At 41.7% G+C, this 15,006-nt stretch overlaps 1 protein-coding gene across 1 annotated transcript; it reads left to right on the top strand.

The window, feature by feature from the left end:
- The first annotated feature begins 2,850 nt into the window (after window positions 1–2,850).
- Window positions 2,851–13,218, top strand: LOC131469046 (dysbindin-like). Its single transcript, XM_058643882.1, has 4 exons — window positions 2,851–3,351; window positions 11,259–11,408; window positions 11,523–11,672; window positions 11,925–13,218. Exons 1-4 carry the CDS (start codon window positions 3,309–3,311, stop codon window positions 12,200–12,202), a joined length of 621 nt encoding a protein of 206 aa, XP_058499865.1. The 5' UTR covers window positions 2,851–3,308; the 3' UTR covers window positions 12,203–13,218.
- Window positions 13,219–15,006: the final 1,788 nt, after the last annotated feature.

Consider the following 15,006-nt stretch of genomic DNA (forward strand, 5'->3'; position numbering starts at 1 on the left):
CTTTCGCGGGGAGCATGTGGGTTCACCATGTTTAATGTCAGCACTAACACCTGTGCTATTTCTGCTAAGACATGTCAAAATGGCTTCTGTGCAATCGGACCTTTCATGTTTTTTTTTTTGTTTTTTTTTTGCCTTAAGTGTCAGTGTCATGTCTTTTGGAGGAGTCGTCGTGCTGAAGTGCACACAGCAGGTATTTTTCAGTGTGCCCAACAATGTAATACACAATCTTCCCCAGCAGATGTCAATATTCACTCACTGGAGAAGTTAATATGAGGTGGCGAATAGATGAAGTGATGTGGGGGGAAAAGCTCCCACACGCCAGTGTTGGACTGTGATAGGACGCAGCTGACTCGTATGACTTCCTTTTTTTTTTTTCAACACAGGTCTAACATGTGATTCGGATCAGATGTGAGAACTGTGAGGCGCTGAAAGTCTCCCTCCGTTTAAACGTGACATGGAGCAGATCGGGCCCTGAATTGCACCTTGTTTTATCTCCTGACAGAGTCTGCAGGGAGGTTTTCTGTGACATTAGTGGCTGGACCGGAGCAGCCACTTCCAGCTGACGTGTGATGCAATTGGCTGTTAGAAACCTCTTATTAGGGGGAGGGGGAGTGAAGACCAAAGACTCTATGATCCTAAGTGCCTATTAAACCCCCCCCCCCCCCCCCCCCAGTGTGACAGTTACAGCATGTGTGCGTGTACGCGTGCACATGCTTAATTACCGTTTAGTTATGTATGCTGCTGTTTAGCCTTGCATTTGGAAACCTCTTCAGCCACAAAGTAATCTGATTTGATTTACTGATGCCAAAGTCTTTTCTACAAAGTATATATACGAGAAATTAATAATAAAAGCTCTAGTGCATAACTTATAAATATAAACAAATGACTCCTACATTCAAACCTCTGCCAAATGAGTTCACACGACGCTGATTAAGCCCATCAGCTCCACATGTCTCTCTCTCTCTCTCTGTTTCTCAAAATAATAAAAGTGTCTGGATGTCGTTGGGTCTGGCGACATTCCCGTGCTGCACACAGGAGGTGACTAAATTCAACATTACATAACACAAGACAGAGGCAACAGCAACCTTGCACTCGTAAAGACACAGATGGTTCCAAACAGGTTGGAGTAAGACTATAAGCAGATATGTCCATGAAAAGTTTCACAAAAAGTCATTTTTGGGAAGTAAGCTTTGCAACCCTTCTCACAAAAGGCCTCTGAAATGTTTAGTTGTAAATATTTTCGTACAATTTATCGTATTATCGTACAGTATACCTACAAAGGATCACAGAGGAAAGTGAAAATGTCAGGGACAGAGTTAGCTTCCGCTGGTATTAATACATAATTGATGACTTACTTTCTAATAAGCCATTCGGCCTAAATGTTATCTAATCGTTAATAAAGGGCAATTGGAGTTTCTCACATTTTTAACCTCGCTACCAAGTCTGTCAGTGTCAATGTTCAGAAGACGTGGATGCTCTCGCGTCTCTTTTCCAGAAGGTATAAGTGATCAAATGGTCCATTAGGCTGCTCCTTCTATTGCATTAAAGTGCTGGCTGAAAGGGAAAGCAATGCTGGAGGGACAATTCACACCAGCCAAATGGATTTTGTGCTACCTATAGGATCTTAAATTAAACAACTAAAAGGGGGAAGACCATTAGGTTTTTTGATAGGAAATTCTCAGCAGCCACAGCTGACCTATTTGTTTCTAATTAATGAACTCTCTTAACTTGATAATGTTGAGCATTAGATTTCAGTCACTGAGCAAATTAACATGCTGATGTAATGTAGTGCTTACGAGACTCACAGGGATGCGAGCGCTGCTGGTCACATCCTACAAAGAGGCAAAGAGGCAAAGTGAAATACAAATGTAAGGAAAATAGATAAACAAACACAATTGTGCATGACAACCCATATACAACGCAAACAAGAAATGATGTAGATTCTAGAAATACATGGACAATTTACTCATATTATTATTATTTAAATTTTTTGACGTATTTATTTCTGTAATTTCCCTCAAGTTAACGTATAGTAAATCTCTGCATTTACACCTTTATAAAGTCAATTAATTTCATGAATGAATGAATTGCTGTACAAAAATGAGTTAGTTTTAGACTGCTTTGTTTTGGGCTATTGTACGGAATATTTTGTTTCTATCAGTCTCTATTGTATTGTATTTTTTTTTTTATTCAGCTTATTACGCGCAATCTGCAAAATAATAATAATAATAATTATTATTATTATTATTATTAATAATACATTTTCATCATTTACTTTACTTTTTTGTGTTTTTGTATTCATCATAGTCTATTCTGGCCTATGTACTGATATATGACATTGGTTTTTATCTTTTTTATTGTATCTGTTTTTATTGTTTGACTTGTTTGCTTATGTTGTTTTTATACTTTCTGCAGTATGTTATTGTTTTATAGGTCTATTATGGTCCTATGTTTCTACATTGAATTTGTTTCATTTATCTCTGATGTACAGCACTTTGTTTCAGCCGTTGTTGTTGCTGTTGTTGTTAAAGTGCTTTATAAATAAAGTTGGACTGGACTGGATTGGATAAATGATGGGTTTTTATGCGAGCCACTATATGTTACATGTGGTATGAATAAAATGCAGCACCTCCTCTCTTAAGACAGACCATGTCTAAAGCTTTAATTCCTCTGCAAAGGGAATAAAATAAATAAATAACGTAAATAAGCTGTGGTGAGCTGAGATGGGAGGGGTGTAATCCTGGAACCGTCCTCTTCATTACATAAAAAGCGTATACTCCTTCTGATCCTGCTGACCCCCATGGTGTCACAAGTTGGTACAGGCCACAGTGCTGTAGCCCACTACAACTCACCCCCCCTCCTCAATCCCCCTCCCCTCCATCCCTAAGCTGCACAGCTCCTTACAACCCCAGTGAGCCTGTCTGACACAGAAGGCAAGACAGCATGTGTGTGTGTGTTTGTGAGAAAAAGAGAGAGACACAGAGGCAGCTGATGGGATTGTGAAGCAGCAAAGGCAATCAGAAAGAGAGGGAGAGCACGTCAGCAAACAAAAGGCAAGAGAGGCAGAGCAGGAGGAGAGGAAGAAGAAGAAGAAGGGAACTCGAAAGGGGGTAAAGGGTGATGAGAATCTACTGTGGTTGATAGTTCAGGTGCCACCAAAGTCCAGGGATGCGGTGACTAGATGACCAGCCGCTGCACACACACCAGCATCCTGTCCTGGAGCCTCGACAGGACGGACGAGAAGAATCCACTCTCACTTTAGGGCAAGAACACTCTCCTCAACCCAGTCCCACATCCACTGGATCATCATGTCGTCCACTGGCTCAACCAACCACAACAAACGACTGGCATGTAAGTAATCAACAGTGCACAATGTTGCCAAAGAGAAACTTTATGTTCTCAGCAGGGATTTGTTTTTCACAATACAGTGTGTTATGATTTAAAGTCCAGGTATAGTCCAGTGTACTGTGAGCAAGTCAAGCTCCAATATCAATTCTACGATGACCTCTGCATTGAATCGCTCATTGATCAGCAAAATATTACAAGTTATTATGAATAAAGTGTTGCTTAATCTTTGATTGGATTGCGACTCCTTAAAAAAACAACAACATCTAAGTAAGCCATGACTCATATGATGTTCCTGTGAAGCTCTTACTGTCCAAAGTAACAGTAACTGCCACAGGCCAAACCGCCTTTAACCAAATAAGCCCTTGATGGTGACGCAACACCGTTGAGCAAGATGAAGTTTAATTACAGCAAAGGGATCACCACGGCTTCCTATAGGGTCTGACTAAAATAAATGAAGAAGGTCTGTACTTAGGAGGAGACACTAACTGCTACCTGCCTGACAGAGAAAGTGTCTAGCACCATGTAGTTGTCTCACGAGAGCAGTTTGTTGTCGAGAGGAAAATCTGCTGCTGTCTCGTTGCTGCTTTAATGAATAAGTGTCTGTGTGAGGGGTGATAATGTACAGACTGTACGCACACAGTTAATGTATAGGGAGGAAAGGCAGCGACGACTGAAAGCCCTGTTTTGATTGACCTTAATGGGGTGCAGTGGGCATTGCTGGAGGTCATCCCGGCATTTAGCCCTGAGTGAAGTGCTGTAATGGCTTTGGGAATGGGAATGGGAATGGCCTGGGAATACACAATCTGATCAAACACTTAGAGAGCGGTTGGTCAGACAAGGTTCAAGAAACACTATGTGCACATGCACCGTTGGGATAATAGGAAACCTGAAGGTGACAGTGAACCGATGAAACAGATGTAGCCTTCGAGATACGACCGTGACAATGAGTAATTAGATATCTATTTAAATAATGTGTTAATGTTAATGTTTATTGCTGTTGTAGGCTAAGAGGTCCAGTGTGCAACACCGACATTTAACATTATGTTTGTGTAACTGTAAACGGTAAAGGGAATTTATGCCACTAGGCGTCTCTCAAGCAAAACAACAACAAAAGACCTAGTTTGCATAGATCGGGAAACAGTGTGGGATCATGGGAATTGTTGTCTTGTTCATTTCCGTTCCCCTGTGCCTTCACTTTTTATGGGGGAGAGATTCCTTGGTAGAATGTGCAGCAAATGGCAATGATTAGTGGAAAAATACAAACAATTTAAAAAAAGACGACACAATAGCTGGTTATAAAAGTGTTACGGGGCCTTTGACTGAGAAGTTATGTTAGAGAAGTGAATGGCGTCATTAAATGGCAGCCAAAATGAAACGCTCCATTACCTTGAATAGAAAATACTGATTTCTATGTATTTTTATGGAGTACAATACCTAATAAAACCCATTAGTCTCTTTGTTTTCACATATTTTAAGGCAGAAATGCTCTATTTTTTAACTTTAATTAGTTATACAATAGAACATTTATAGTATGTACTGTATGTGTTTTCATACTAGAATTAATGCAGCATTAATTCTAGTATGCAAAGACCACCCTAGTTTCCCAATGTGCTTGGGAACGGGAGGGGGGTGTTTGTTACATTCTGCTATAGATACTATATTCCCATTAAATGTCACCAATTATTACATCCTGGACCTTTAGGTTTCCCAAGTCTAAGATAGTGTGATGAGATGACGAAAAGCAGGTGCTCTGGTGGCACGAGTGACCAGTCTGGATTTATTGTGTGTTCATGGATAAGTGTGTGTGTGTGTGGGGGGGGGGGGGATTGGGGGATTGGGGGGAGGTGGCGGTTGTGGTGCAGTGATCTCACTCATAAATGATTTATGCTTGATGGATTGCTGAGTCTCCGAGGCCGGCAGAGGAGAGCAATTGCCTCAGTAAATAATAACAGTAATACCTAAAAATGATGTGGCCGTTTGCGGCCGGGAGCCGGGTGACACCATATTTGGCCCGATGGGGGGGGGGAGGAAGAAAGGGGCCGTAAGAGAAGAGAGGGTGGAGTTTGAGATTAATGGGCTGTCAAATGTGACCGGCCACGGTGTGCAACAACCTCACTTGCTGCGTCCAACACAAATAAACACCGAGCCTCTCTGTTCACAGAAAACAGAAAGATGATCATGGGATTTGCTTCCATTTGCCGCGGGGGATTGACTGCTCCAACATGTGACTCTGTGGTTCAATAGAAACATTTGTTCCCTGCTTCCAGTTCAGTTCCTGGGAATCTTGATATACAACTGCACCATTAAATGACACAGAGCAGGCAATGGTGCATGTGTGGATTTAGAGTTGAATGTTTCCTGACAGAAAATGTGTGGAGGTTCCCTGCGTGCCCCTCGTATTTTGAGAACGCGGTTTACCTGGGGCAAGAAGACACAGTTAAGCGATGCCTCAAATCACAAAGACACAATAGCTTAGAGACCAGAAATAATGCACAGTAAACTCAGGCGTCATGAGACCACATTCTCCTTCCTTAAACAAACTTTCTTTTCTTTCTCACTTCTCACCAACTGAGCCGACATCCCACATTCACGCATGCATGAGCAATTAAATAAATCAGTAAGCTGTACAGTTATGCACTGCAGCGGAGTAGGAGTCCAGCATTACAGGGTGCAGAGATGAAGGATTGTACCAGCGTTATGTAACAGTAAGCCTCAGGTAATTATGGTTCAGTGTGGGCTTAGATGGAGCATGGGTGTCTGGGTAGGGGGCGCATAGGTCCTGGTCACATGTGTCATGGAATCTCAACAAGGCTGACCTCAAAATACTGCGGAGATTAACACAGTGAGTGACCTACGACATTTGACATCCTGTCTTCATGCAGACTGAAATCATCCATCATCTGTTATTTTATTTTTTTTCCAAATAGTGTCATCAGATGAATAAAACAGCATTTTTGAAACTGCTATAAAGACTTCAGTATTACTGTGCTTTGTATGTGTGAAGTTTCAAAACAGACCAGCGTTAAGGACTCTGCTGGGAGGGTAGATGTTATCTGATAGTGGAATATATCCAACTGGTTGGGTTGTTTGGACAGAAGGAAAAATAGACTTAACAGAAGGCTTCCATCACCACTTTATCTCCTGCCAATCCCAGCTGACAAAAGGTGGAGTACACCCTGGACAGGTTTCCAGTCCATCACAGAGCCACATAGAGACAAACAACCATCCACTCCATCATCAATTTAGAGTGTCCAATTTAAAATCTGCATGTTTTTGGACTGTGGGAAGAAAACCGGAGAACCTGGAGAAAACCCACACACACACATATATGGGGAGAACATGCAAACTCCATGCAGAAAGGCGTGTTGTTTCTACTGGGTTGTGAGAGGCAAGAGTGCTAACCACCACACCAACCGTGTACTTAACATGCTTGCTAAAGTCTACAATCGTTTCTTGCTGGAATTAGTTATGCTCTCATGGCTTTTTGTCATTAAAGGAAATTAATTTCAAACACCACAGTCACAAGATACCACATCTGACCCCAGTAACTCCTGCGTGTTGCGATGTTCTCAATTGACTTAAGTACATTGTTAAAAAGGCTCTTAGACAGGGAAAAACCTGGCAGACATAGAGATATAAAACATCATAGATTAAGCAGGCATTGGTTATATGAGGTGAGCCTTTTGTCGGGTGGCCTTCATCTGTCCCTGCAGGCAACCTCGGCCAAACTTAGCAATGTGGCATGACAGGCCTGTCAAGTTGTTGTTGGAAACCTATAGATGAGGCTGTTAAGTGAAGTTGCCCCAGGGCTTTTCTGCTACTACTGGGGCAAAGTTATGAAACCAGTCAGCATGATGTAAGCCCCAAATGTTACCATACCTGCAGTACAAAGCTGCCATTAGCTACATTAATTAGTGGGGGAAGGTTTTATGTTAAACCCACGCTCAACCCAGAAAAAACAAATTAAATTAAGTAAATACAGAATTCTAAGAAGTGGATGCTGATGTTAGAGCATATTACGGGTGAAAACTTGCCATCGTTTCTTCGTAAAAGGTAATCTTATCTCGGGGAAAATTACAGGCTCACTGCAAATGACTTCTTCGTATTGGCTGCGTCACAGATGGAAGAGTCGATTTCCAAATTCCTGGATTCTGTTTTAAGAGTAACAAAACTACTCTGTCCCTGGGCACTCGTTTGCAAAATAAGTTTGTTAGACACTGCCAGAACCAGTTTTGGACATCGTAGAAGCACTGAATTGTTAATTATGAATACACATTGCATATTTTTGTTTCCCTAGTAGTCGTTGCAACAAAGCCATGGTGTGTTTTAGGTGCAGTGCCTCTAAATCACTATTTAACTGGTCCTTTTCTGCTTCATCTGCTTTTTTTTTTCCTATATGAGCCCTGTCTCTTCATATCCTGAGGATCCAGGATTCAGCCATCACAACTGTTCACCTCATACAGTAAATCATTTCCATGTGACCTGCATTTCACTGCTGTAAAACGGTCAAATCAGGTGCATATGAAGGGAACCTTCTTATCTTATGCAACACCAGGATTATTTGCTCCTTGCACAGACCTGTCTTAAACATGATTGACATTATTTGGCCGGTCTTGCTATTTATTACACAACTCATTCTCCCACTTATCTTAATGCCTCGGAGAGACTTAGATAACCTTGAATTCAAGAATTAATGTGATTCTTTTTCTTTTTTCTTTATTTGATATCGATGGTGGTTACAGTAATAGCCCCGTTCAAAGGCAACGGATTCCCCTGTGGAGGCTGTGAACACATCAGGGTCTCACAAAGCATGGTAGTAAAGTAACTGCAGTGCGTTTGTGGGGTCCGCCTACATGTCTTCCCCAGCAGGGGTTATCTGGATGAATCAGCTTTTAACATACATGTTTTTCTCCCACTCAGGGGCCGACAGTTGAGTCTGTGTGTGGGCTGGTCATGTCCGCAGGCTATCTGCGCTCGAGTAGTGAAATGTGACTTTTAGACCAAGAGAGAAAGAAAGAGGAGGAGAAAGTAAGAGAGAGACTCACATACAGCCACCAGGAAAATCATCATCATCATCATCATCACAAGCCTCGTCATAGATGTGACCGCCTGTAGCTGGTTTATTTGTCTCAAGCTTTCCGCTGCTATGAGATGTTTACTGTGCAATCTATTGGCACCATGTCATTTATTCCAATAATTAAATTCATTGTTTTTAGTTCCTTCTCATAGACGGCCATGGTGTTATTTGTCCTGTACCGTTCACCCGCAACAAATGTGAATAGTTAATGTTAAAGTGCAACGTCCGCATTCTAAATGAATAAATAAATAAATAAATAAATAAAAAAGTTTAAATTAGACTATTAAAAATAGAATTCAAATACACTAGAATCAGGGCGCTGCATCCCTGGCGCAGTATGTCATTTCTGCTGCGAGTGGTTTCCAAATCAAAAAAATAACAGAAGGCTTATTTTGATGATTTCGGGAAGCAGAGTGGGAATCATGGGAATTGTTGTCTTGTTTGGTTCACCTGTGTGTTTGCGCCTTATTTATCCATTAGTGACAAATACACAACTAATAGTTACACATAAGGTTTCATGAGGAGTTTGCATCAGAAGTTATGGCAGAGACAGGTGCGGTGGATAATGTTACTAAAAGGCAACCGTAATGTCACTGACTGTGTTAACTGCAGGAACATCGGTCTCCACAGACAGCTTGAACGGTACAATAAAGGGCTGTCGTTGGTGCATGACAGTGGACACACGCTCGCCCTCAGGGCTGTGGAAGGGTGAGTGACAGACTGGCTCACAGGGTCTCTTTAGAGAGGGAGCTGTCTCTAAAGGAAGGCCGGGGGACAGTGATGACCTGCCGTCTTTGTTGTCAAACAAGGAGAAAGGCAGCACTGACAAGAGTTAGCAATGTTGATGTGATGAGGAGAATGTTGTTCGCTCTGGACACTTCTGATGGCGTCGCGTTAGTCGTGGAAGATTTAACATTCTTAACACATGTGCAAAATGTCTTCCTTTCTGAAGAGATTTGATCCAAGTGATTCACTTTGAATGATTTCTTTGTTATCCAGAGCAAAGAAATTAAGAAAATACTCACATTTAAGAAGATTAAACAATCGGAAATCTTGTTTTAATCATGAAAAAAGCTTTGAACCGATCAATCGATTATCATAGTTTAATAGAATAATTTAGTAATCGATAAATAATCAATTAATTGTTTCCGCTCTACTCACAGGACATTTTCTGGCCCTTTTATGGTTAAAATAAGCACAAAAAAGCCCTCTGGTTCAGAATGAAATTTGTTTCTGAACGGGCTGCATCAGATCAGAGATTGGCATGCTTACAGCTTGTGAGTGACAAAATTACATAAGCCACAAGATAGATTACATGTATACCGATGTACACAAGTATGCGTGTCATACGCATACAAGATTCATGCAGATACACGGGCACACAGCCATAAAACACTAGTGACATGAGTCAAAATGTCAGCTCATGTCAACTCATGTCAGAGCAGGAAAGCATAACATGAGGTCAGGCTGTAGCACAGTTACACAGTCAGTGCTGCTCAGAGGTCCATGTTAGAGGGAATAAAAAACCTAGAACAACTGATACTCGATAATTTTTATGTCAGTATTTGCACACGCCGACAAGGATCGGCGCAGTAAAGCGACCTGCCGTTCCTAGAGATCTGCAAGGTTTGCAGTGCAAGTCTGCAGACACCAAGAAAGAGTCATTGCAGCTGAACCAGGGACCTCACAGAAGCATCGTGTTGAGAAACCACACTGCAACCACTGCCAAACACGGTGAAAGCCAATCAAAAGCCAAACATCTTGCCAGAGCAACCACTGGCTTGGCATGATAACCAAATCTCAGGATAATCATTTTCTCTCAAAAGGCACAAGACAGAACGACGTAACATAAATTACAAACCCCATACAGCAGCTGCACAACAAAGAACCAACATAAGATACTGTTCTGTGCAAGGTTAGCGAATATTCTTGCCGTTATGGACATGATAATTGAAGTTCTTCTCCAAGAGGACTGTAAATTGCACTTATGTACAGCTGCACATACAAGCCATGCACAGGCATGTCTACCTTACCCTTCTGTTATATTCAACATTGACCATGACTGCAATCAAAACTAAAGGTTAGGTATTAAGGTAACTTAATACGCTTGCTGATCATACTCGTTCAAGTACTTTGTTCTCAAGATCAGACTCTTCGTATGAGCACATTTTCTTTGCTTTCAGAAAATTCACAAAGAGGGCTGATTGAAAAGAACGAGGGGGGGAAATTGCATACAAATGACGCCGTCTGATAAATGGCTTCTTCTCCCTCAACCTTCGGTTTCTCCCTTTTAGGGGTCGCCACAGCTGCCACCATCTTGCCATATCCCTCGAGTCCTCTTCTGCTACACCAACTGTCCTCATGTCCTCCCTCACAACATCCATGAACCTTCTCTAGGGTCTTCCTCTTTTCCTCCATATCCAAACCGTTCAACCTGAGCTGTCCCTCTGATATATTGATTTCTAATCCTGGCCACTCCCTACGAAAATCTATGAATCATGAACCCATACTGCTGCCTTTTGATATTCACCTCTTTCCTTTGTCTGATAAATGGCTCCAAAATAACACAATGACAATAAACCTATAACTACACTGATTACAGGATTATCCACTCAACATGACAAACTGAACAAGAATGTGTTATGATTAAGAACACAGGTGAGAATAAGAACCATGCCAGGATGCAATGAAATGATACCTTAACCATGCCAGGACAAAACGCAGCAAAGGGCAGTGACACTAGCACTAGTGTGTTGGTGCTACAGAAGTTATACACTGAAGCTTTGAAAGTTATTTAAAAGTTTTCTTTTACGTGTGTTGTCTTTTTGCTCAGCGGAGACAGGCAACTCTCAGAGGGCATTAGACAACGATTCTGCCCAGCACCTGAAGATGAAGGAGAGACAGCGCTTCTTTGAAGATGTCTACCAGCACGACATTGACAACTACTTGCCCTCGTCTCACTTGCAGATTGATTCCAGGAAACGTGAGTGACGGTCGAAGAGACAATTACTCATAAGCCATGATACACATCATTTAAGATGCTGACAGGGTTCAGTCGTGCGTTACATATATATGCTGCTTTGTTCATTATATGCAGCACCTATGGGCAGTATTTCATCTATGGAAGTGAATGTGGACGTCCTGGAGCAGATGGACCTGATGGACATATCTGACCAGGAGGCTCTCGATGTGTTTCTCAACTCAAGCTCTGGAGCAGATGAAGGAGCTTTGGCATCACCACTACCAGGTACAATCCATCCATCCATCCATCCATCTTCTACCGCTTTATCCTCCACATGAGGGTCGCGGGGGGAATCTCAGCTACCAGGTACAACAATTGTGTCGAATCCAAATTACATAAATCCATTCACCCGGAGGTGAATAAGCGTACTGCCTGGATAAATGGAGAGTGTCAGGGAGGGCACAGGTGCATCCTACTGGCATGACTACAGTATCGGTGGCAGAACACATGCAATGTTCTAACACCTGCTTTTTACAGGATGTTACAACGAAGATGACGAGGATGAAGACGCAGAGGTTGTGTACAGGGAGCGCGCTCCCTTGACGCGGCAAAATGAAGTTTGCCACGGCTCGAAGTCGCGCATGTCCTCCACGTCATCCGGCTCCAGTGATACCAGCGGGGCCGGTGTCGACACACCCGTGATCCAGTCCGACGACGAAGAAGTCCACGCTGACACTCTGCTGCTGACCTCTGTTCCCCAAACCAGGGATGAAGAAACAGAGGAGGAGGACGAGGAGGAAAGAAAATCCCCATAAATCCTCCCTTTCTGTATACAGTGAATGCTCACTTAATTTACTGTCTCTCTTTACATGTGGTAAACTTGGCATGGTTGACTTGGCTACCAAGGGTTGTCTTATTATCGTCATCATTTCTTTTCCTTTTTTAAGTCAATTAACAGTTTTACAGCAGTTACAACACGTTCTGGTTGAGATGATTGACAGTTGACAGTTTCCTCCTGCCAAGTTTGTGGCATGAAACAAAGCACTACTGCCGAGCAGCCACATGAAGACTTACCGGGTAAAAGAGCAAAAACTGATGGAAGTTTAACCATATTCATTGAACAGAATACAGATGTGCACAAAGAAAAGGAGATAAAATAGTTTAAATAGTTGCATTTAGGATTCACTGGCATTTAGATTAAAATATGGAGCAACCCCCTTTATCAGGGCCTTCAAACCTACTTATGAAAGAAACATGTGCTCTGTGAACTGGTTCACATGGAACAGGTGGTGTCTTTTTGGTGAGCATTACAAACAAACAATCATTCCAGACTTCAGTTATGGCCACTGTTGCCAGGACAGTTTAAATGGCAAAGTGCAAAAGAAATTCCACACATTCATCATGTGATGACAGGGGATCAACGTGAATGAGGCACAGCGTGCGACACTCTCTTCTCATTAACCCATTTCTGCGTGCATGTGCCATTTGAGCTGTGGTCAGTAAATGCACGGCATTTTGTTCTTGAGTACTTTGTATGTTTTCAATTCTGTAAGTAGAGAGTGTTGCATTGATGGACTACTGCGTAGTAGTGAAGCCTGTTCCTCTCATTCATGTGAGATGCAGTCTGTGAGTTGTTTACAATGGAGTGAGTGATTTCCTCTGAGTGTACATTTGATGTCAGTTTGAATGGGTGTGTCCTTATATGGGTGTGTGTGGTTGTGGATCGCCAACAAGACAAAACATTGTTTTCACAGTGTTATACATGTTGTGTATTTCTTCTCCATTTGGACATCTTGTTGTGGACTGAATGATAATAAACCTGTTGAAATTATGGTATGTTGTTTACCTCTGTCTCTACGATTTCCAGCAACAGTACTGCAGTTTATATGTCCTTTCCTTGTACTCTCGGGTCAAAGACAGGGGAGGAAATGTCGGTGTATGCGCAGAAGTGCGACTCCAGTCCAACTAAGCATATACATGCAGGATTAATCGGACTATGACTCGTATTATCCAGGTATGTTAGTCCGATTAAGACTAGTTTGATTTTAGTCGGACTATGTGTTTACATGACATTAAAAAACATACATATATTGTCTCAGTCCGACCAAATTCGGACTAATAAAGGTGATATATTGTATATAAAATGTCCTCAACAGCAACCTTTTGCTTTTAAAATGGTTACTGCAATCCTGATTGGAAGCAGTGCAGGGAGTGCGATTGCCAGATTTTCCAGAAATGTGTAAATGAGGCCCTGCACATTCACTTGGCGTCACACTGTGTTCATGCTCATGCACAACTCTCCCTCGCTTGTTTTTATTTTCACAAAAATCAAACCCATTTGGTTCATTTTAGCCTACCGGCCACAGCGAGAGATTGAATACATCCACCAACGAAGTGTATATGAGAGCGAGTGTTGACTAACCTTGGCTGAAGCTCCCTGTTGCTACCTTGTCCAGGAGAAAAGTATCCACACCAGCATGTCTGATGCATCTGGTCCCTCATCAACTTCCTCTGCGCTGTGAGCCGTCTGTATTTTAACGCATCTCCAACTGCAGGCTATCTGTTGAGATGTTTTGAGAGGGGTAGTGAGGCTTTTTAGGTTCGGCATCAGGTTCGCTGCAGGTTGCATTATTGGACGGGTGGTGCAGCAACACACAGAAACACCAAACCACAACACAAAAGCCCATTTTTGTGGGCCCCCAAATTTTATTTCATGAATATACTGGCTGCACCATCGTTAACAGTATTTTAAACATATTTCCTCAATCTCCGATGACACATGGCACTCGTTTTATGTCAGTGTATAGTATAATACATCTCTTACATATAGAACCTTTACATGTAACAGACTGGAAAGTGCTCCGACAGCACATACTGTACATACAGTACGAGAATCAATTTGAATTTTTTTTATTTGCTCTCTGAAGGGCCCACACCCTGTCTTAAAATGTTTATGCTGTATCCACCCTAATTTGGATCAGATTTACAGGTTTTTTTTGATTAACTCATACTCCACCCTTCCACCGAGTTTCAACTGAAATGAGTTTGATAAACACACACACGCACACAGACAAAATAAACAAACACAACTGACCACATATCCTCCATGGTGGAGGTATGATTATTTTGACAGTACTTCTAGTAAGAGGGCATCACTTGCTGTGTATGTGATGTCGGGCTATATTAATAAAATTGACTTGATTGACACTTCTTTTCTTTTTTTTTTTTTTTTTACTTAAAAGGCTTCAGGTCACTAATTGCAAAAAGGAAAAATGGTGGCCTGAACCGCTAGGAAGGTTTGGTTGTCACATGAGATACTTTTTCAGGTGTATCTCTGACACGGAGCTGAAAAGCTATTTTTGTTAATACGGGACAATAACATAATTTATTTTATTGTATTCAAGGAACATTTTTATCAACCGTCTGTAAATAAATGACCTGTGTGACATTTTGCACATGTTGCTTTAACATAGAACTGCCTTTTTGTTATTATTTAAATGAGAAAAAGATACTGCAAAAGTCAACTCGGTTTCCGTCAGCCTGTTTTGATGCACATTTTCAATTGTGCTTACAAAAATAAACCAGAATGGAAACACAGAAAAATCGGAAAAAAATGAAA

Source organism: Solea solea, chromosome 11 (assembly GCF_958295425.1).
Source record: "Solea solea chromosome 11, fSolSol10.1, whole genome shotgun sequence".
Taxonomy (NCBI): Eukaryota; Metazoa; Chordata; class Actinopteri; order Pleuronectiformes; family Soleidae; genus Solea; species Solea solea.